At 48.1% G+C, this 22,146-nt stretch overlaps 1 protein-coding gene across 2 annotated transcripts; it reads right to left on the bottom strand.

Moving 5' to 3' along the window:
• Positions 1 to 83: 83 nt before the first annotated feature.
• Positions 84 to 17,189, bottom strand: cep85 (centrosomal protein 85). 2 transcript variants are annotated; one of them, XM_062985757.1, is made up of 14 exons: positions 17,088 to 17,189; positions 15,509 to 15,560; positions 14,617 to 14,745; positions 11,638 to 12,239; positions 10,793 to 10,911; positions 9,275 to 9,392; positions 9,008 to 9,193; positions 8,772 to 8,924; positions 8,108 to 8,262; positions 7,418 to 7,535; positions 7,286 to 7,336; positions 6,801 to 6,908; positions 6,371 to 6,581; positions 84 to 1,790 (listed from the first exon to the last, which is right to left on the bottom strand). In XM_062985757.1, the coding sequence occupies exons 2-14, from the start codon at positions 15,546 to 15,548 to the stop codon at positions 1,630 to 1,632; spliced, it is 2,151 nt and encodes a 716-aa protein (XP_062841827.1). In that variant the 5' UTR covers positions 15,549 to 15,560; positions 17,088 to 17,189; the 3' UTR covers positions 84 to 1,629. The 2 variants fall into 2 exon arrangements, with proteins under 2 accessions (XP_062841827.1, XP_062841828.1); XM_062985758.1 differs by lacking the exons at positions 14,617 to 14,745; positions 15,509 to 15,560; positions 17,088 to 17,189 and adding an exon at positions 13,039 to 13,141.
• Positions 17,190 to 22,146: the final 4,957 nt, after the last annotated feature.

Genomic DNA, 22,146 nt, shown 5'->3' with positions numbered 1-22,146 from the left:
TATGTGTGTCCTCGCTGTCCGGACAGTTTCAGATCGTTCGCTGTTCTTCAGAATCGAAAAGCTCAAGAAATTTCACACAGAAGTTAAAGAGAACAATCTTTATTTCTAAAAGGCATAAAAACATCAAAAATACAAACATTTAGTGTCGAGTCGAGCTTGAGGGTCCAAATAAACGCTTATGATATCCGACTGATTCAGGAACATCTTTACATGTAACTGTTTAACATGAGAGTGAAGCTTTAATAATAAATAAACATTAAATGTAGTAGAAAAGTGACCGGAAGACTCGAATCTGCTGCTCAGACACATGAAGTAAAGGATCGAGCTGGAGGAGAACAGGGTCAAACATCTCACATTTACAAAATACTGTAAAGTATAAGTAAAGCCTTCCATCTAACGCATCAGTCGACAGGCTGGTGGAGAAAAGGTGCACTCTACCCATTTTAGTCCAATTTAGTCATATCCAATTCCTCATTGTGAATCCTGTGCTGCTTGCACAGCCTGATCTGATCAATGAGAGCCTGATCACCACATGATCCCTCAGACACATGCAGCTGCTTCTTATTACCGGACAGTGTTGTGTTGGGTTCTCTCACATAACCGTATCACATATGGAGAGACACACTAAGCTCCACATGACCCCCGCCCCCCTTCCGAATCAATGGTGCATTAGACCCCAAAAATGAGGACATCGGGACATCACGCTAAGCTCCACATGACCCCGCCCCATCTGTAGTTTACAAATCACAGATCACAGAGGTGGTGGAAGACACCCCCATCCAACCCTCCCTCCCTCGAACACGGCAGAGCTTAATAAAGGTCAGTCGTTCATTTTGTAGGAGGCCTGGCGCGTCTGGACGCCTCTAACCGAAAGTTATAAATAATGGACTGTCCGGATAGTGTCATCAATACATTCTAATCTCGCAGCATCACACTGATGGAATGTCTGAAAATGTCCAAACGTGCACCACAAACGGGGCGTATCGACGTTAAACCTGTAATTACAGACACGCCGGTCGTCTCAAACACGTCACGTACGATGAACGACCCTAAACTCACTCCACAACACACAGTCCGTTATACCTCGTGTTAGCATAGCACAAAAAAACCTACTTAAATATTAATCAGTTGATTGTCAACCACATCAGATCCGTTCCCGAATACACAGGAACGTTAGCGTTCATTTACAATACTAGCATATTAGCACTGCAGAGGAAAAAAACAAGGTTAAACAGGTTAGAAAAATAAATCTTTACATTCCGTTATATAAAAATAGGCCCGTGTGTGAGGAGGCTGTAGTGTCATTAGCGTTAGCTTTATTAGCCCTTAGTGTCCTGCTGTGGTAGCTGTAGGATGAATACAAAGGTTCCAGCAGTCCTGGTTCCAGCTCTGGGTTTGGTTCTTTAGTTCTGGTTCTGCTGGTTTTATTTCATCCTGGTCCTAGTATTGCTTCTACTGGATCTTCTTGTACTGGTTAATGGAGTTCTGCTATTAATAACTGGTTAGTTAATGCTGGGTTTGGTTCTGTGCACTCATGTTATGTTTTATTTAATACGTGGTTAAAATTCTGCTGGTAGTTGTTCTGGTTCTGGATCTAATGGCTCCAGTTCTGTCAGTTCTGGTTCTGGGTTACTGGGTGGTACAGTTCTCCCCCATGTCCTGAGCGTATCTGTCCGAGACGGTGTTCCGCAGCTCCTCCACGTCGCGGCGCAGCTGCAGCGCCTCCTGTAGTTTCTTCTGCAGAACTGCGGGATTCGACCAGTCTTCGCTCGGCCCCGGCACAGTGGGGGCTGAAACACACACACACACACACACACACACACACACACACACACACACGGTTGTCACGACAGCGCATTCACAACAAAGCTCTCCAACACTAGACAGAAATGCTGTAACCATGGTGAAATAAATACGTAATAGATCCTCTCATTACCATAGAAACCGTTACTGTTGTGTTGTTGTTCTTTTCATTAGTTTGAAGAGTTTCGTTTGTGCTAAATGTGGCCACATTATGTGTGTGTGTGTGTGTGTGTGTGTGTGTGTGTGTGCATGTTATTAGTCACCTACACCTGATAACCGATGCCCGACAGTTCTGATAAGTGTGTGTGTGTGTGTGTGTGTGTGTGTGTGTTCACTTCTGACACCCAGGAGCATAAAGAGATCAGGTTCTTATCCGTGTGTGTGTGTGTGTGCGCTCACTGCTGATCACCAGCAGCATGGACAGGTTGGGGTCTCGTCCGTGGGCACTGTGTGTGTGTGTGTGTGTGTGTGTGCGTGCATGCACGTGTGTATATACGGGTTGATAGACAGGTTCGACCGTGGGCGGTGTGTGCATACAGGTTAGGGTCTCAACAGTCGGGGTGTGTGTGTATGTCTGTGTATATGTGTGTGTGTGTAGGTTGGGGTCTCAACCGTGGGCGGTGTGTGTGTGTGTGTGTGCATGCGTCTTTGTGTATGTGTGCATGGGTGTGTGTACAGGTTTCGACTGTGGGTGTTGTGTGTGTGTACAGATTGGGGTTTCAGGCAGTGTGTGTGTGTGTGTTCACTCACAGCTGATCCCCAGCAGCATGGACAGGTTGGGGTCTCACCCGTGGGTGGTGTGTGTGTGTGTGTGTGTGTATACAGTGTATCACAAAAGTGAGTACACCCCTCACATTTCTGCAAATATTTCATTATATCTTTTCATGGGACAACACTATAGACATGAAACTTGGATATAACTTAGAGTAGTCAGTGTACAACTTGTATAGCAGTGTAGATTTACTGTCTTCTGAAAATAACTCAACACACAGCCATTAATGTCTAAATGGCTGGCAACATAAGTGAGTACACCCCACAGTGAACATGTCCAAATTGTGCCCAAAGTGTCAATATTTTGTGTGACCACCATTATTATCCAGCACTGCCTTAACCCTCCTGGGCATGGAATTCACCAGAGCTGCACAGGTTGCTACTGGAATCCTCTTCCACTCCTCCATGATGACATCACGGAGCTGGTGGATGTTAGACACCTTGAACTCCTCCACCTTCCACTTGAGGATGCGCCACAGGTGCTCAATTGGGTTTAGTCCATCACCTTTACCTTCAGCTTCCTCAGCAAGGCAGTTGTCATCTTGGAGGTTGTGTTTGGGGTCGTTATCCTGTTGGAAAACTGCCATGAGGCCCAGTTTTTGAAGGGAGGGGATCATGCTCTGTTTCAGAATGTCACAGTACATGTTGGAATTCATGTTTCCCTCAATGAACTGCAGCTCCCCAGTGCCAGCAACACTCATGCAGCCCAAGACCATGATGCTACCACCACCATGCTTGACTGTAGGCAAGATACAGTTGTCTTGGTACTTCTCACCAGGGTGCCGCCACACATGCTGGACACCATCTGAGCCAAACAAGTTTATCTTGCTCTCGTCAGACCACAGGGCATTCCAGTAATCCATGTTCTTGGACTGCTTGTCTTCAGCAAACTGTTTGCTGGCTTTCTTGTGCGTCAGCTTCCTTCTGGGATGACGACCATGCAGACCGAGTTGATGCAGTGTGCGGCGTATGGTCTGAGCACTGACAGGCTGACCTCCCACGTCTTCAACCTCTGCAGCAATGCTGGCAGCACTCATGTGTCTATTTTTTAAAGCCAACCTCTGGATATGACGCCGAACACGTGGACTCAACTTCTTTGGTCGACCCTGGCGAAGCCTGTTCCGAGTGGAACCTGTCCTGGAAAACCGCTGTATGACCTTGGCCACCATGCTGTAGCTCAGTTTCAGGGTGTTAGCAATCTTCTTATAGCCCAGGCCATCTTTGTGGAGAGCAACAATTATATTTCTCACATCCTCTGAGAGTTCTTTGCCATGAGGTGCCATGTTGAATATCCAGTGGCCAGTATGAGAGAATTGTACCCAAAACACCAAATTTAACAGCCCTGCTCCCCATTTACACCTGGGACCTTGACACATGACACCAGGGAGGGACAACGACACATTTGGGCACAATTTGGACATGTTCACTGTGGGGTGTACTCACTTATGTTGCCAGCTATTTAGACATTAATGGCTGTGTGTTGGGTTATTTTCAGAAGACAGTAAATCTACACTGCTATACAAGCTGTACACTGACTACTCTAAGTTATATCCAAGTTTCATGTCTATAGTGTTGTCCCATGAAAAGATATAATGAAATATTTGCAGAAATGTGAGGGGTGTACTCACTTTTGTGATACACTGTATGTGTGTGTGTGTGTGTGTGTGTGTATACTCACAGCTGATCCCCAGCAGCATGGACAGGTTGGGGTCTCGCCCGTGGGTGGTGTGTGTGTGTGTGTGTGTGTATATGTGTGTATGTGTGTGTGTGTGTGTGTTCACTCACAGCTGATCCCCAGCAGCATGGACAGGTTGGGGTCTCACCCGTGGGTGGTGTGTGTGTGTGTGTGTGTGTGTGTGTGTGTGTGTGTGTGTGTGTGTGTGTGTACAGGGTGATGAACAGGTTGGGGTCTCACCCGTGGGTGGTGTGTGTGTGTGTGTGTGTATATGTGTGTACTCACAACTGATCCCCAGCAGCATGGACAGGTTGGGGTCTCGCCCGTGGGTGGTGTGTGTGTGTGTGTGTGTGTGTGTGTGTGTACAGGGTGATGAACAGGTTGGGGTCTCACCCGTGGGTGGTGTGTGTGTGTGTGTGTGTGTGTATATGTGTGTATGTGTGTGTGTGTGTGTGTGTGTATACTCACAGCTGATCCCCAGCAGCATGGACAGGTTGGGGTCTCGCCCGTGGGTGGTGTGTGTGTGTGTGTGTGTGTGTATATGTGTGTATGTGTGTGTGTGTGTATACTCACAGCTGATCCCCAGCAGCATGGACAGGTTGGGGTCTCGCCCGTGGGTGGTGTGTGTGTGTGTGTGTGTGTGTATATGTGTGTATGTGTGTGTGTGTGTGTGTGTGTGTTCACTCACAGCTGATCCCCAGCAGCATGGACAGGTTGGGGTCTCACCCGTGGGTGGTGTGTGTGTGTGTGTGTGTGTGTATATGTGTGTATGTGTGTGTGTGTGTGTGTGTGTATACTCACAGCTGATCCCCAGCAGCATGGACAGGTTGGGGTCTCGCCCGTGGGTGGTGTGTGTGTGTGTGTGTGTGTATATGTGTGTATGTGTGTGTGTGTGTGTGTGTGTGTTCACTCACAGCTGATCCCCAGCAGCATGGACAGGTTGGGGTCTCGCCCGTGGGTGGTGTGTGTGTGTGTGTGTGTGTATATGTGTGTATGTGTGTGTGTGTGTGTGTGTGTTCACTCACAGCTGATCCCCAGCAGCATGGACAGGTTGGGGTCTCACCCGTGGGTGGTGTGTGTGTGTGTGTGTGTGTATATGTGTGTATGTGTGTGTGTGTGTGTGTGTGTATACTCACAGCTGATCCCCAGCAGCATGGACAGGTTGGGGTCTCGCCCGTGGGTGGTGTGTGTGTGTGTGTGTGTGTGTATATGTGTGTACTCACAACTGATCCCCAGCAGCATGGACAGGTTGGGGTCTCGCCCGTGGGTGGTGTGTGTGTGTGTGTGTGTGTGTGTGTGTACAGGGTGATGAACAGGTTGGGGTCTCACCCGTGGGTGGTGTGTGTGTGTGTGTGTATATGTGTGTATGTGTGTGTGTGTGTGTGTGTGTTCACTCACAGCTGATCCCCAGCAGCATGGACAGGTTGGGGTCTCGCCCGTGGGTGGTGTGTGTGTGTGTGTGTGTGTGTGTGTGTGTGTGTGTGTACAGGGTGATGAACAGGTTGGGGTCTCACCCGTGGGTGGTGTGTGTGTGTGTGTGTGTGTGTGTGTGTGTGTGTGTGTGTGTGTGTACAGGGTGATGAACAGGTTGGGGTCTCACCCGTGGGTGGTGTGTGTGTGTGTGTGTGTGTGTGTATATGTGTGTACTCACAACTGATCCCCAGCAGCATGGACAGGTTGGGGTCTCGCCCGTGGGTGGTGTGTGTGTGTGTGTGTGTGTGTGTGTGTGTGTGTGTGTGTACAGGGTGATGAACAGGTTGGGGTCTCACCCGTGGGTGGTGTGTGTGTGTGTGTGTGTGTATATGTGTGTACTCACAACTGATCCCCAGCAGCATGGACAGGTTGGGGTCTCGCCCGTGGGTGGTGTGTGTGTGTGTGTGTGTGTGTGTGTGTGTGTGTGTGTGTGTGTGTGTGTGTGTGTGTACAGGGTGATGAACAGGTTGGGGTCTCACCCGTGGGCGGTGTGTGTGTGTGTGTGTGTGTGTGTGTGTGTGTGTGTGTGTGTGTGTGTGTGTGTGTGTGTGTGTGTGTGTGTACAGGGTGATGAACAGGTTGGGGTCTCACCCGTGGGTGGTGTGTGTGTGTGTGTGTGTGTGTGTGTGTGTGTGTGTATATACTCACAGCTGATCCCCAGCAGCATGGACAGGTTGGGGTCTCGCCCGTGGGCGGTGTGTGTGAGGACCCCACACAGCGAGCGCAGGTCACTCAGACACGACGCCATCTCAGTGAGGAGCTGCTGAGTGAGTCGAACGTCACACACCCCCGACTCCAGCTGCAGCCGCTCACGCAGACACACACTCTGCTCCATCAGCTCCTGGTTCTGCACGGACAGCTGCAACACACACAAAATGTTATTTATTTATCCCCACACCCTATTCAAACATCTGGACTAGATTTATAGTCTAGTCATACACTCTACACTCGGTATATACTGCATACTGCACTCGGTATATACTGCATACTGTTCTGGGGCCCCCATCAGTGCTCGAGTGGTGTGTAGTAGCTATTTTGAACACAGCTCGGTGCCCAGAGTCTGCAGTGTGTTTCTCACCTCTTTCACCGCGGAGTGTAACTGCAGTCGCTCTTGTTCTTTAGAGTCCAACTCGTCTCTCAGAGCCTGATTACTGCTCTCCTCCTCACACAGCTGCTGCTGTACGTTCTACACACACACACACACACATAATTGATGGTAAGAAAAGCCTTCCTAGAAGAGAGGAGGCTGTTATAGCTGTAAATGAGGTACAGCTCTACATTAATTATTTAAATTTTTGGCATTTAGCGGACGCTTTTATCCAAAGCGACTTACAGCACTGTGACAGTATACAGTCTGAGCAACTAAGGGTTAAGGACCTTGCTTGAACCAACGACCTTTTGATTACTAGTCCAGTTTCTTAACCACTAGGTTACAACTGCCCTATATAATCACCACGGTTTACAATGGCTGTTTATAGCCACTATCCAGTCCACCTTCCGCATGCCATTCCTCCCCTTCACTGTTAGCAATGGTTTATGATGTGTGGAGGTGGACGTTCATACCCTGATCTGTGAGCCGAGCTGTTCCATCATCCTCAGCTGCTTCTCGACCACCTGAAACCACACACAGTTCGTTCACGCATCGTTCCGTCACCGCTAACCACCGAATTCATCACGCCCGGCGCTCGCGGTCACCTTTTTGAGTTTCTGCTGCTCCTCCTTCAGGGCCGCGTTCTCCTCTTTCAGCTTCTCCAAATCTAGAGAGGGTAACCTCGCTCCGTCGTCCAGTCCTTCCTTAACCCTGGCCTGCAAACTTCAGAGCCAAACAGAGGGCCGTTAGGTTTCCATACCGCACGCTCGCGACGCCGTCGGCTGGGTCTGTACATCCAAGAGGACCACGCTGCTCCCTCTGTATTCCTCCACCACTGCCGCTGGTGTCTCAACCGGACAGTCACTGCTGAAGCAGCAATGAGGCGATTCCCCACCCAGACTCCCCTCCCACAGACAAGGGCCAACTGTGTCTGCCAAGCGCCCGACTTCAACCACAATAATCAAGTGTTTTTAATACAAATAAACACAAATATGTTTTAAAAAACACATTTAAAAAGGAAAAATGAGTATTTACATCCAACCAAGACAAAAAAAAACCCTGAGTCGTCTACAGCGAAAAATTAACTATTTACAGCATTGTGGTTCAATTTTGACCCATTAATCTTAGCAACCAGTGGGGCAAGTATGCAAGCTCACTATTGCTGAGATCTGGGGATCCAGGCTTCGAATCTCAGCGGTGCTACCAGCCTGTCGGGCGTCTGCATGGCTATAATTGACTAATGTCCGAGGAGGGGTGGGGGCAGATGTCCAAAATAGTGTGTGTGTGTGTTATACCTGCTGACGGTAGCGAGCAGTTCCCGTTCCCTCTGTTTTTGTTCCTCTAGTTGAGCGTCTTTATTCCGATTGGTTGATCGTGCCTCCTTCAGCTGAGCCTCCAGTTCCTGCACCAAACCCTGCAGTTCATCTACCTTCAGCTCTGTGGCTTCCAGCTACCACACACACACACAGCATTAGACGACAGCTAGAGTCTCACATCAAGCAAGTGTCCTCAGTTCATGCATTAAGAAAGGGGTAACACGGGGTAACACGCCCCTATCCCAACTTTTTTGGAACATGCTGCAGGCATCAAACTCAGAATATGTTTCCATTTACAAACTACAATTAATTTAATCAGTAAAGCATATTTATGCAGTTTTTTCCAATCTAGTCATATCCAATTCCTCTACTGCTGCAGACCTCCACTCCTGACCGACACATGTGGGTTCATACGGAGATCTGTATCGCGCACAGAGAGTCACGCACCGATCTCCATCATCCCCAGTCTCTGTGTAGCACTATCAATCAGCCAGCAGAGGGCGTAACTGCAGCACTTATGAGGAATCCCTCCACCACTTCCACCCTCAGATGAGCCAATCGCTGCCCTTGTAGGTGCCCGACCCGCCGATAGCATAGCTGAGATTCTAACTCGCTCTGGTGTGTGGGTGAGAGTCGCTGGTACCTGTTTCCTCTGGCTCTGGTAATCCTCCATGGTGGGAAGATCGGCCAGGTAGCGCTCCAGGGTCTCGATGCGCTGCTGTTTCTCTCGGTTCTGCTCGGCTTCCTTCTGACATTTCTTCTTCAGGTTGCCGATGTGTTTGTCTCGGTTGCGGATCTGCGTGACACAAAAGCACGGCGCTCAGCCTCCCTGCAGCCCGAATGTACTCGGTCACTGTGAGCGGCGTGCGGTGCTCTCACCCTCTCCTCCTGCTTCTTCAGCTCCTCGGCGTGTCTCTCCGCGCCCTCCCTCAGACTCTCGCTCAGACGCTGGGTCTCGGCCTCCACGCCGCCCAGACGCCGCTCGGCCTCCTGCTTCTCCTGAGTCAAAGAGTCGCTGCGCTCGGCGAACTGCGCCCGCAGGAAGGTGTTCTCCCGCTGCGCCTCCTGAACGAACGCAGACACTACAGGGTGTCACACGCCGAGCACGCGCTACACAAAAAAAACCTGTATAGAAAAAAACCTGACCTGCAGCCTGAGCAGACAGACGTCCATCAGCGGAGCTCCGCGTCCCATCAGGGCTCCGTGGATCTGCACCTCGCTCTCACGGAGACGCTGTTCCAGCTGATACAGCTGCTGCTTCTGCCTGCAACAACAACCATCACCAGAACGGTCATCATCAGCGCCACCTTGTGTCCACCCAGCACCCAGCAAGTTCAGACACCGCAGGTCAAATGAGCTCAAATGATTCACGAGTGACTCACGAATCAGTGATTCAGAAGAGCCAACAGCTCATTTGATTCACTTGAACCTCCAGACCCTTCCAGCTCACGATTGTTTGGATAACCAGTCCTGTAACAACATCAGCAGCTGTGAAAACAACCTCAGGTCCAAGAGCCGCATGTCATAGAACTTCAGCGTCTCCTGCAGATTATTTACCAGCCACGACGCTGCAGTAGGTGTTTTAGCTGGAATTGTTACAGCTTTTGCTGACACTGAATGAACCCTGGCAATGGGGTGCGTTCGCATGCAACCCAGACCCAGTAAAATGCAGTTCAATAGCCGGGTAAACGTGCATGTGGGAAAACTAAAGGCTAAAAACGTATGCCACGTTTACTATTCCTATTGTCTGTGTGTGTGTGACATTACACTGCACTCCCTCCTTGTCTAGGATGACGACTTAAACACGGACTGTGACCGGGGTGCACAAACTTTTGCGAACGGAATACCACTCATGTGACTACCACTCACAAGACACAACATGTTAACAGGTGTATATAATCAATAACATGCTTTTAACTATTAAGGGAAGGCAACAGCGAGGTTCAGGAAGACCGGTGGGATGAACTGGAATGCAGACTGTGAGCCAGGGCTCATCACCCCACACCCACGCTTTGGTCATTTGTGATTTCTGAAACGATAAACGAGGTGTTAACGTAAGAGCAGTGGTGTATAGAGACGTGTGCAAAAGTTTGTGCACCCTGGACGACACAACCTGATGGACTTGTGTAGGATTGTGCAAAAGTTCGTGCACCCTGCTGAGTTAGGGTTTAGTAAAACACACTTTTGACAGATATCGGAACACTTTCTGTGTTTGGCAGCAACTTTTTGGGCTCATTGCACTGTTTTTTGCAACTACTGGGCCATAAAGTGTCTCACTATATAAATCGAGTAAAAACAAGTAACTACAAGCAAATCCGAATAAAAACAGGGACTGATCGGAGCTCTTAGTTTCAGAGTTTCAGTAAATTATGCGTCAAATGTCTAAATAATTTAGCAACAGGGTGCTTGGGTGGCGCATGAGTTCGAATCTCAGCTCTGCAGAATGGAAGGATTCCTCAGAAGTGCTGCGGTTACGCCCCCTGCTGCCTGGTTGAGGCGCTGCACAGAGGTTGTGAATAACAGAGATCAGTGTGTGACTCTCTGTACACGATACTGATCCCCGTGTGAGCCTCGTGCGTCAGAGGGGCGTGTCTTAGTCACGGCCTTCGTCGGTCGGAAGTGGAGGTGGATATGACTAAACTGAAAGGAAACATGTAATAAAACCTCTCGATGATGAGCTCCTTCTCCTTCAACAGACTCTCGTTGGCCTTCATCACCGTGTCCCATTTGCAGCTCTCCGACGGGTACAGAGACGAATACTGTCCACCCTGACCTGCTAATAACTGATAGAGAAAGTGCAGTTAGAAACGCTCACCATGAATTCACGGACACTACGGGTCTGTGTGAAGTCCTAGTGACCCGCCCTGCTCCCCCGTACCTACCTGATCAGCTCCTCAGTAGAGAGGATTCTAATCAGACCTGGAGCTCATAATCAGATTATTTAGACGCTCTACTTATACAGAGATTACGCCACCGCAGGTTTAGCTTACTAAGCTAACACAGTTAGCCTCAGGACGTTCAAACCGACGCTAGCACGCCGGCTAACGTCTCCCTCCGTGTCCCGAAAACGCTTAAACTCTCCGACGCCCCAATTTACAAATAAATGACACTCGTACAATTCCACCTTTATACAGATTACACATCAATGAGAATTTATGTACACGTGAAAGGAACTCTGTTGGTTGCCTCGCATTTATTCGTCCGCCACGTTTGTAGTTTTTTGTGAGAGAAGTCGTGCCGCACTGAATGCTGGGATTGATCTTCAGCGCCGAGGAGGAATCGGGCGCTCCCTCGTCATTCGGTCAGATCGTCACTCAGAATTAAGGCGCCTCAGTAGGAGCATTTTAAGGGAGCTAAGGATTTAGACACGCCCTCTTCTCGGGAGTGTAGCATGATGGGAAATGCGTGTGTAGAGAGAGCGCTAGGTTTTCACACAGACCTGATGTATACACGCTAAATGAACAAAAGTATTTGGACGCCCCGTCTAATTCTGAGTTCATGAGTTTTACCTGCATTTGCTCCACCTGCATCCTCAGACTCTCAAACTTCTGCTGCCAGTCGGCCATCTCCTCCCCAGAGCGCGCTTTCGTCTTGGCGTACGGGTCCGAGGAACACGCCGCGCCCGCTCTAGCCTCAGGCAGAACCCTGTAGGTCTGATCCAGAGCGGCGTGGAAGGCGTCGGCTCTGCACTCGGCTCCCTCGCCAATCCCGGTCACGTGCGGCTTCATCCTGACGTCGGGCCCGAAGCCGCCCAGCAGCCCGGACTGGTTCAGAGTGGGCTCCAGGGGGGGCATCTCGAACCGCTGGGCCTCGTCCAGCCGGGTCTGGTTCTGATCGGCGCCCGGGAACAGGGTGTGGTCCAGGCCGTTGACCAGGCTGCGGTAGCGGCTCAGGCAGTCCTGCTTGACTCCGCCCCCGTCCTGCGCCTCCAGGTTGGGAGAGGAGGCCGACTTGGACAGGGAGGACTTGGAGCTGGAGGAGCTGGATCGGGTGTCGGGGGGTCGCTGGGAGGGGTTGTGGGCCGTAGAGGGCATGACATGGGCGGTGGGGATGGGAATCTGACTCCTGATTGGCTGGAAGGAGGGGCTGCTGCTGCCCGAGTCGCCCAGTTCTGCAGGGGAACGGAAAACGTGCGGGTCAATAAAAATCATTTAGGTTATAATAAACAACCTGAGAGCAAGAGAGGGAAACAGGCATGACTAAATGGAAAAACGTGTTGCTACAAAGCATTCAGTGCTAGCGCAGACACCTCGACAAGACAGCAGAGGCCGCTATTGTGCAGCAGCAATCACATTTACATTTCCGGAATTTAGCAGATGCTTTTATCCAAAGCGACTTACAGTTATCACTGAACAGGATTTTGGGTAATTGAGAGTTAGGGGCCTTGCTCAGGGGCCCAACAGTGGCAACTTCGTAGTGGTGGGGCTTGAACCAACAACCTTCTGATTGCTAATTCAGTACCTTAACCACTGAGCGATCACCATCCTATTTCTGTCCCTCCCCTCCCACAATACCGCCACTGCCAATCGCGCCTGTGTGTGGGCGCCCGACTGGTCGATAGCACAGCTGGGATTTGAACTCGTATTCATTTAATTTCCACCGCTTTATCCTGGTCAGGGTCGCAGTGGGTTCGGTTTCCTTGGAATCACTAGGTGAATTGCACGAGGCTTCAGCCAATCGCATCCGTATGTAGACTGTAGACCGGCTGATAGCACCTCTGGGGATTCGAACCCTGAATTCCAGGGGTAGTGAGGCTTAAATTAATTTTTTAAAAAAACCCAAACCCAGTTCCGTCTCCCGCAGTAAACGTTCCTCACGAGCGTAGTGTGGCGCGACTCCAGCCTGACAGCACGCCGTTTCCATCCGACTCACTTTCCAAACCGGCGTGAGTCACGGAGAACAAAACTCACCTCACCGAGGAACCGCATTCTCACAGACAGGAACGCATTCCAGATTGGGTTCGATTCCCCTGCGCGGCATCTCGGGTTCTAACGCGCGGCTGAGAGATCGACGCTGTCCTTCACAACACAAACACTCCTGCGCAAGGTGAGCGTGCGGCGCCGGAACGTTTTCCGAGTGCAGGAGCAGAAAGGTTAGGTGTATTTATAGAGCGGGTTCATGTTACACTGACGGGCTCTGCTGTTTATACCAGACCCTGGCAATCCCCCCCACCCCCACCCCCAAACCGCCTTTAGCTGTGGGTGTGTGTTCGTCAGCATTACAGAATAACTTTGTGTTCATAAACATTTCTTAATTTTTCTGCCCCCCCCACTTTATCTTGCAATTTAGTCATTTCTAACTCCCTACTGTGAATCCGCTGCCAACCGCACGATCCACACGACTCGTGTCCGATCTGCCGCCGCTTATCATCACCTGCCAGTGTTGGGTTTCCACACAGAGCCGTATCGCATAGCGAGACACGCCAAGCTCCATGTGGGTTGCTCCAAAAGTCAACATCTATCAGCATAATAATGAATAAATGATTATTTTCGGCTGCTCCCGCTTCAGATCCTCTTGGATCAGATCCAGGACTAACAGAAGCAGATCTAACCAAACACAGTTCTTCTGGCCTCAGGGTTGATTTTTTTTTAAGCGACGTGTCATTTACAGCAGACGCCCTGGACGAGTCCCAACAGCAGCCCGAGACGAGAAGAATCCTCACACGGCGCGTAGGGGACGGGAACGCCCGGATCATAAAACACACCTGTGCACATCTGTACACACTGACCCTACACTTGTCCACCCACACTGAAGATTCAAAACACTTCCTAAAGACTCAGTGGTCAAGCAGATGTTTAAACCATCCACATTTTATTCATGATTTTTATCGTGACCCAAGCAACCTGCATCAAAACTAACATGAAACCAAAACGTATAAAAAATAAATGAAATTGGTGGTAATCTGGTCCCACTGTGGTTTACAAAATGTAATGTAAAGCCTCCACAAGGGGGCGCTCGTGTACACGATCATAACGTGCTTACGTGCCTGTTAAAATTCATTTATTTAACTAATCTATTATATTTTTCTTTGGCTTGCGACCCACCCAAAGGTCACGACTCAGGGTGGCAGCATGACTTTCGCTTGACCGGACCACAAAAGCAAGAGCTGACAATCTAAAACAGTGTGCACAAAGTGCACTATGTGGCCAAAAGTATGTGGACACCCCACCATGTGCTCGTTAGCCTCGATGAGTGCTCAACAAATAAAACAATATACAGAAATCGGGCCGCGGCGCCCCTGAGGGACTAGCTGTGGGTCAAGGGACTGCATTGGTAAAACATGCCTAACGGTAACGTCTCAAGCTCACGACTTCGAATCTCAGCTCTGCTATCAGCCGGTCAGGCATCTAAACAGACAATGATCGGTTAAGTCCAAGGCAGGGATTCCTCATTAGTGCTGCAGTTATGCCCTCTGCTGGCTGATTGATGGTACTACACAGAGACGGGGGACAATGGAGATTAGTGTGTGACTCTCTTATCGCTCTTACCCTCCGTGCTGTCTGAACAATTCACCCTCAGTCCCGGTTCGCTCTCGTTTTTGTTGGACCTCCATCCGAAGCGGCTCTGGAACTTCTCCGAAACCACCGGCGTCTGGAACTCCATGTCTGCTTTCTTAACTACAGGACACAAACAAACACACTCAGCTTCTAACAACCAGAATAACTCTGGATCTTAAACTATTCAGAGAACTGGCCCAAGTCGGAGTCTTTTCACTTTGATGAGGTGCAAGAACTGGAGCAGAACCCGCTGGTCAAAAAGGGCAAACGGTGAACAATTCCAGTGAACAAACCGACCATCAGAAGGGTGTCAGCGGTGGTTCTGGACCTCTACCAGCTACCAAAACAGGAGCAGTGCTCCTCAGAAACTGTTCTGCCACCCCCAGCCCTTTTTTATAATTGTGCCAGATTTATTCAGTGCATTTGTGCAGCACTGAGCTCTGTAAAAGCACCAAAGTTAAGTTTTCTTTGCGACTGAAGCTCCTGCCATCTGTGCCATCATGACCCATGCTTCAGGAGACGCCGACGCTACCCCCTGTCCCCTGTCGAAAGCTACTACAGTGAGCACTCAGGCGTCGAAACTGGACATCGGCGCAACGGAAGAAGGTCGACTGGTCCGACTAATCCTGTGTTCTTCAAGAACATGTGAAGAGCCAAACATGCGTGCATCCGTCACCCGGAGATGAGATGGAACCGGGATGCACTGTAGGACGAGCCAGCGTTCCAGACACTACAGAAATCCGTGTGTGGTGGAGTCCATGCTTCATCGGGTCAGGTCTGCTCTGGCTGCACGTTAGGCGGCGGTCCTAATGTTTTGGTTGATTTTGTGATTTTATTTTTAATCTGTATAGTATCGACACATCCCTGGTTAGGGAGACTTTACCTGTCGATTTGGAGCTCTGATATCTCGGCGACGTCGTCATTCCAGATCAGAACTGTGTGAAGAAAAGACAGAATGAATCACTGAGAGACTCAGAATAAAGAAAATAAATAAATAAAATTAAACAGAAGTGTGTAAACACTTGATGTGACCGTTTATCTGAACGACTTTTGAAATAATAGTGTAAAATTGTACGAACCAGTTACGGTTCTGGTAACGTCTGTCTTGCCTGGCAGACCCTAAAAAGTCCCGATGTGAAGCTTGCTTGACTGTGGACAGTGCTGAAGAAATTTCCTCTCAGCATAAGGTCACTATAGGCCAAATGCACGTCCATGAGCTTGTCGGACACTATTAAAATAGTGACCTCTGCTGATCTTTTCAGCTAGAACACCAGCCGCTCCTTCTGAGAAGCTTCTCACAAGACTTTGACGTACGTCTGTGTGTGGGAATTTGTGCCCCTTCATTAGCACTGATGTTCCGGCTCATTCCAGAGATTTCAAACTTCAAGCTTCATGGATTTTAAACCGAGCTTTTCTTAACGTCTTTATAGAGCTTGCAGAAAAGGGCCTTCCCTAAACTGTTGCTGCAATGTTGGAAGCAAAGCAACGGTTGTAACTGAAACACATGAATTCACTCACTCGCTCTCTTAACTGCTTATCCAATCTGGGTCACGGGGGGGGGGGGGGGGGGGGGGGGGGGGGGGTGCTGGAGACTATTCAGGCTTTTCAATGGGCGCAAGGCACACAGTAACCCCCTGGACGGGGCGCCAGTCCATCGCAGGGCGCACACACACACACACACAAACCAACCTATAGGGCAATTCAGTGTCTCCAATTAACCTTGACTGCACGTTTTTGGACTGTGGGAGGAGGAAACCCACACAGACACGGGGAGAACATGCAAACTCCACACAGAAAGGACCCGGATGGACCCGCCTGGGGATCGAACCCAGGACTTTCTTGCTGTGAGGCGACAGTGCTACCCACTTAGCCACCGTGCCGCCCCACATGAATTCATAAAATAAACAAATAAATAATACGGGTGTCCCAAGGCTTGCACCATAGTGTAATAGTACAGGTTTTCCTTCTGACCTTGGTATCGAGACCACTGTTCCACACATCACCAGCTTCAGTCATTAATTATCACTAATGATGAATTTGGGGGTCATGCCACAAAGTTTAACCATATTGTGGAACTTTCTAGACCAGAATATTGTCAGAAAACTAAAAGTAAACGTATAAAAGGATTTATTTTGACCTAAACAGTGTTTTAATCATTCAGTCACAGATAAAGAGCAGCTGCAGAAACTAAACCCTGAAACAGTCTGTCTTACACAAGTGTGAGTGCAGTTTTAACTGTATGTTAGATATATTACAACATAGTATATTATATAAGTGTGTATTAATGTATTAATGTATGTGAGTGTTTATTTTTAATTGTAGCTTTAGCACACAGACGTCAACACAAAGCTTCATCAGTTAGCAACAAGCTAACAGTAAATCTCAGCTGTTTACAAGATTAATACCAAGCTAAACGAATTCACAACATCCACCAGGTGAATAAATACCAAACCATAACTTACCCGAACATCCCAGGAGGAACTATAATCCCTGATAATTATAAAATAAAGGTATTTAAAGCCCGTACAGCTGCTCTCACTCTCTCCTGCTCTCTGTGTTTGTGTTTGTAGTTAAAGCGGACGAGTTTCCAACGGCCGCGCGGTTCAGCCGGGGTGCGTCTCAAATTAACCTCCACTCGCACACTACATCCCTACCTAGCAAACTAAACCGAAGGCGTTTAGCTGGGAGGTTTTGCATTAGTAGTTTGATATGTTCTCCTTGTCTCTGGGTTATTTTACTCCGAATAGTCCGATCATTATGTAATTGTTGCGTTTCACCAATAAACACACTGTTTCTCGATCCCTGGTCCCTAGTCAAGAACAGTGATCAAATTTAGTACAAGTACTTTGATTGATTGATTGATTGATATATACGCAGACAGACAGACAGACAGACAGACAGGCAGATAGACAGATAGCTAGACAGACAGATAGACAGATAGATAGATAGATAGATATATATTCAGGAAAATTATTGACAGAGCTAGTTTATGTTTACATGTACAGGTCAGTTGGCAAGGGCAACAATTACCAATTAACAACTGCAGAATTTGTGCAGTGGACAGTGGAAGTCTAATATATATATATATATACAGTGTATCACAAAAGTGAGTACACCCCTCACATTTCTGCAGATATTTAAGTATATCTTTTCATGGGACAACACTGACAAAATGATACTTTGACACAATGAAAAGTAGTCTGTGTGCAGCTTATATAACAGTGTAAATTTATTCTTCCCTCAAAATAACTCAATATACAGCCATTAATGTCTAAACCACCGGCAACAAAAGTGAGTACACCCCTTAGTGAAAGTTCCTGAAGTGTCAATATTTTGTGTGGCCACCATTATTTCCCAGAACTGCCTTAACTCTCCTGGGCATGGAGTTTACCAGAGCTTCACAGGTTGCCACTGGAATGCTTTTCCACTCCTCCATGACGACATCACGGAGCTGGCGGATATTCGAGACTTTGCGCTCCTCCACCTTCCGCTTGAGGATGCCCCAAAGATGTTCTATTGGGTTTAGGTCTGGAGACATGCTTGGCCAGTCCATCACCTTTACCCTCAGCCTCTTCAATAAAGCAGTGGTTGTCTTAGAGGTGTGTTTGGGGTCATTATCATGCTGGAACACTGCCCTGCGACCCAGTTTCCGGAGGGAGGGGATCATGCTCTGCTTCAGTATTTCACAGTACATATTGTTCATGTGTCCCTCAATGAAATGTAACTCCCCAACACCTGCTGCACTCATGCAGCCCCAGACCATGGCATTCCCACCACCATGCTTGACTGTAGGCATGACACACTTATCTTTGTACTCCTCACCTGATTGCCGCCACACATGCTTGAGACCATCTGAACCAAACAAATGAATCTTGGTCTCATCAGACCATAGGACATGGTTCCAGTAATCCATGTCCTTTGTTGACATGTCTTCAGCAAACTGTTTGCGGGCTTTCTTGTGTAGAGACTTCAGAAGAGGCTTCCTTCTGGGGTGACAGCCATGCAGACCAATTTGATGTAGTGTGCGGCGTATGGTCTGAGCACTGACAGGCTGACCCCCCACCTTTTCAATCTCTGCAGCAATGCTGACAGCACTCCTGCGCCTATCTTTCAAAGACAGCAGTTGGATGTGACGCTGAGCACGTGCACTCAGCTTCTTTGGACGACCAACGCGAGGTCTGTTCTGAGTGGACCCTGCTCTTTTAAAACGCTGGATGATCTTGGCCACTGTGCTGCAGCTCAGTTTCAGGGTGTTGGCAATCTTCTTGTAGCCTTGGCCATCTTCATGTAGCACAACAATTCGTCTTTTAAGATCCTCAGAGAGTTCTTTGCCATGAGGTGCCATGTTGGAACTTTCAGTGACCAGTATGAGAGAGTGTGAGAGCTGTACTACTAAATTGAACACACCTGCTCCCTATGCACACCTGAGACCTAGTAAGACTAACAAATCACATGACATTTTGGAGGGAAAATGACAAGCAGTGCTCAATTTGGACATTTAGGGGTGTAGTCTCTTAGGGGTGTACTCACTTTTGTTGCCGGTGGTTTAGACATTAATGGCTGTATATTGAGTTATTTTGAGGGAAGAATAAATTTACACTGTTATATAAGCTGCACACAGACTACTTTTCATTGTGTCAAAGTGTCATTTTGTCAGTGTTGTCCCATGAAAAGATATACTTAAATATCTGCAGAAATGTGAGGGGTGTACTCACTTTTGTGATACACTGTATATACAGTATATATATAGTGGCAACTGGCTGGTCCGCCATTGTAGTAAGACAGGGGTGGCATTCTGGGGGCAGGATGGATCCACGACCAAGGCATTTTTAGGGGATAAAAAGTGTGATTTGTGGTTTAAAAAGAGATTGTTTTAATGTAAATAGTTATACTCCAAATGCTGAACAGCATAGCACATTTTGTGTTTGTTTTTGTGTTAAATTTGTTTACCATTTACAGGATGTACTTTGTGTTTGGTGTATGTCTGAAGCAGTAGTGGGAGTGTATATAGTGTATATATACAGTGTATCACAAAAGTGAGTACACCCCTCACATTTCTGCAGATATTTAAGTATATCTTTTCATGGGACAACACTGACAAAATGACACTTTGACACAATGAAAAGTAGTCTGTGTGCAGCTTATATAACAGTGTAAATTTATTCTTCCCTCAAAATAACTCAATATACAGCCATTAATGTCTAAACCACCGGCAACAAAAGTGAGTACACTCCTTAGTAAAAGTTCCTGAAGTGTCAATATTTTGTGTGGCCACCATTATTTCCCAGAACTGCCTTAACTCTCCTGGGCATGGAGTTTACCAGAGCTTCACAGGTTGCCACTGGAATGCTTTTCCACTCCTCCATGACGACATCACGGAGCTGGCGGATATTCGAGACTTTGCGCTCCTCCACCTTCCGCTTGAGGATGCCCCAAAGATGTTCTATTGGGTTTAGGTCTGGAGACATGCTTGGCCAGTCCATCACCTTTACCCTCAGCCTCTTCAATAAAGCAGTGGTCGTCTTAGAGGTGTGTTTGGGGTCATTATCATGCTGGAACACTGCCCTGCGACCCAGTTTCTGGAGGGAGGGGATCATGCTCTGCTTCAGTATTTCACAGTACATATTGGAGTTCATGTGTCCCTCAATGAAATGTAACTCCCCAACACCTGCTGCACTCATGCAGCCCCAGACCATGGCATTCCCACCACCATGCTTGACTGTAGGCATGACACACTTATCTTTGTACTCCTCACCTGATTGCCGCCACACATGCTTGAGACCATCTGAACCAAACAAATTAATCTTGGTCTCATCAGACCATAGGACATGGTTCCAGTAATCCATGTCCTTTGTTGACATGTCTTTCTTGTGTAGAGACTTCAGAAGAGGCTTCCTTCTGGGGTGACAGCCATGCAGACCAATTTGATGTAGTGTGCGGCGTATGGTCTGAGCACTGACAGGCTGACCCCCCACCTTTTCAATCTCTGCAGCAATGCTGACAGCACTCCTGCGCCTATCTTTCAAAGACAGCAGTTGGATGTGACGCTGAGCACATGCACTCAGCTTCTTTGGACGACCAACGCGAGGTCTTTTCTGAGTGGACCCTGCTCTTTTAAAACGCTGGATGATCTTGGCCACTGTGCTGCAGCTCAGTTTCAGGGTGTTAGCAATCTTCTTGTAGCCTTGGCCATCTTCATGTAGTGCAACAATTCATCTTTTAAGATCCTCAGAGAGTTCTTTGCCATGAGGTGCCATGTTGGAACTTTCAGTGACCAGTATAAGAGAGTGTGAGAGCTGTACTACTAAATTGAACACACCTGCTCCCTATGCACACCTGAGACCTAGTAACACTAACAAATCACATGACATTTTGGAGGGAAAATGACAAGCAGTGCTCAATTTGGACATTTAGGGGTGTAGTCTCTTAGGGGTGTACTCACTTTTGTTGCCGGTGGTTTAGACATTAATGGCTGTATATTGAGTTATTTTGAGGGAAGAATAAATTTACACTGTTATATAAGCTGCACACAGACTACTTTTCATTGTGTCAAAGTGTCATTTTGTCAGTGTTGTCCCATGAAAAGATATACTTAAATATCTGCAGAAATGTGAGGGGTGTACTCACTTTTGTGATACACTGTATATTTATATACGAGGGAATTTCTGCACTTTTATATTTTGGTTGGAAGCGGTGATGGTGGGAGGGGTAGCAATCAATCGTGTCTGAGAGACGCTTATAGTCCGGATTTAGCTCCGTCTCATTTCCACCTTTTTGGAAGCTCTAAGAAGCTTTAAGGAGAAGAAGATTTTCATGTGATGATGATGTGAAAGCAGCGGCGCATCAGTGGCTATCCGCCGGTGATATTAAAATAGTAAATAGTAAACTAACATAATATTATAATTTCCCTCTCCCCCCCTTTTCTCCCACTTTAGCGCATCCAATTTCAGCCCGTCAATCATCCTCTCACTAATGCTGGTCCCTGCTCCTGATTGGGGAGGACGAGGCTGCTCCACGCCCCCTCCGACACGCGCACAGCAATCGAACATCTTATCACCCACACTTATCGAGTGCAGTGCAGTACAGCGCTGTGTACGGAGAGCCACACCCCCTACCAATCAGCCAGCAGAGTCTGAGAGAGAGTCCCCATCCGGCTTTATCTCGCCCCTTATCTGAACCACAGGCCAATCGTTGTTCATGCGGCCGCTCAGCCTCAGCCGGCAAGGCAGAGCCGAGATTCGATAGGATGTACTCCAGATCTCGGCTCTGGTGGACAGTGTGCGCTTTACCTCTGCGCCACCTGAGCGGCAATGTTATAATTTTACATTTAAGTTTAAATGTTCATTTTCGAATGTATTTTTATAGATCAAAGCGACAAAAAGTAAATAAATAAATAAAAACAATAAATAAAATCGTATGGAGGTTGTGGATTGCTAGCATGTGGTTGTGGAGTCGGCCGGCAGAGGCGCTGTGCTTCAGTTCACATTACTGTGAATCAGATGTGGTGACGTTAGCGGGGAA

The sequence above is a fragment of the Trichomycterus rosablanca genome, chromosome 23 (assembly GCF_030014385.1).
Source record: "Trichomycterus rosablanca isolate fTriRos1 chromosome 23, fTriRos1.hap1, whole genome shotgun sequence".
NCBI lineage: Eukaryota > Metazoa > Chordata > Actinopteri > Siluriformes > Trichomycteridae > Trichomycterus > Trichomycterus rosablanca.
This window is presented reverse-complemented; position numbering and strand designations above follow the sequence as displayed.

What these genes read in the sequence shown, in the direction of transcription:
- cep85 (XM_062985757.1), bottom strand. Translation starts at nt 15,548, where the DNA reads ATGACGACGTCGCCGAGATATCAGAGCTCCAAATCGACAG. An exon ending in TTGTTCAGACAGCACGGAGG is followed by an intron (nt 12,240 to 14,616) that starts GTAAGAGCGATA and finishes GTTCCCCTGCAG; the next exon opens with AACTGGGCGACTCGGGCAGC. An exon ending in AGCTCGGCTCACAGATCAGG is followed by an intron (nt 6,909 to 7,285) that starts GTATGAACGTCC and finishes GTGTGTGTGTAG; the next exon opens with AACGTACAGCAGCAGCTGTG.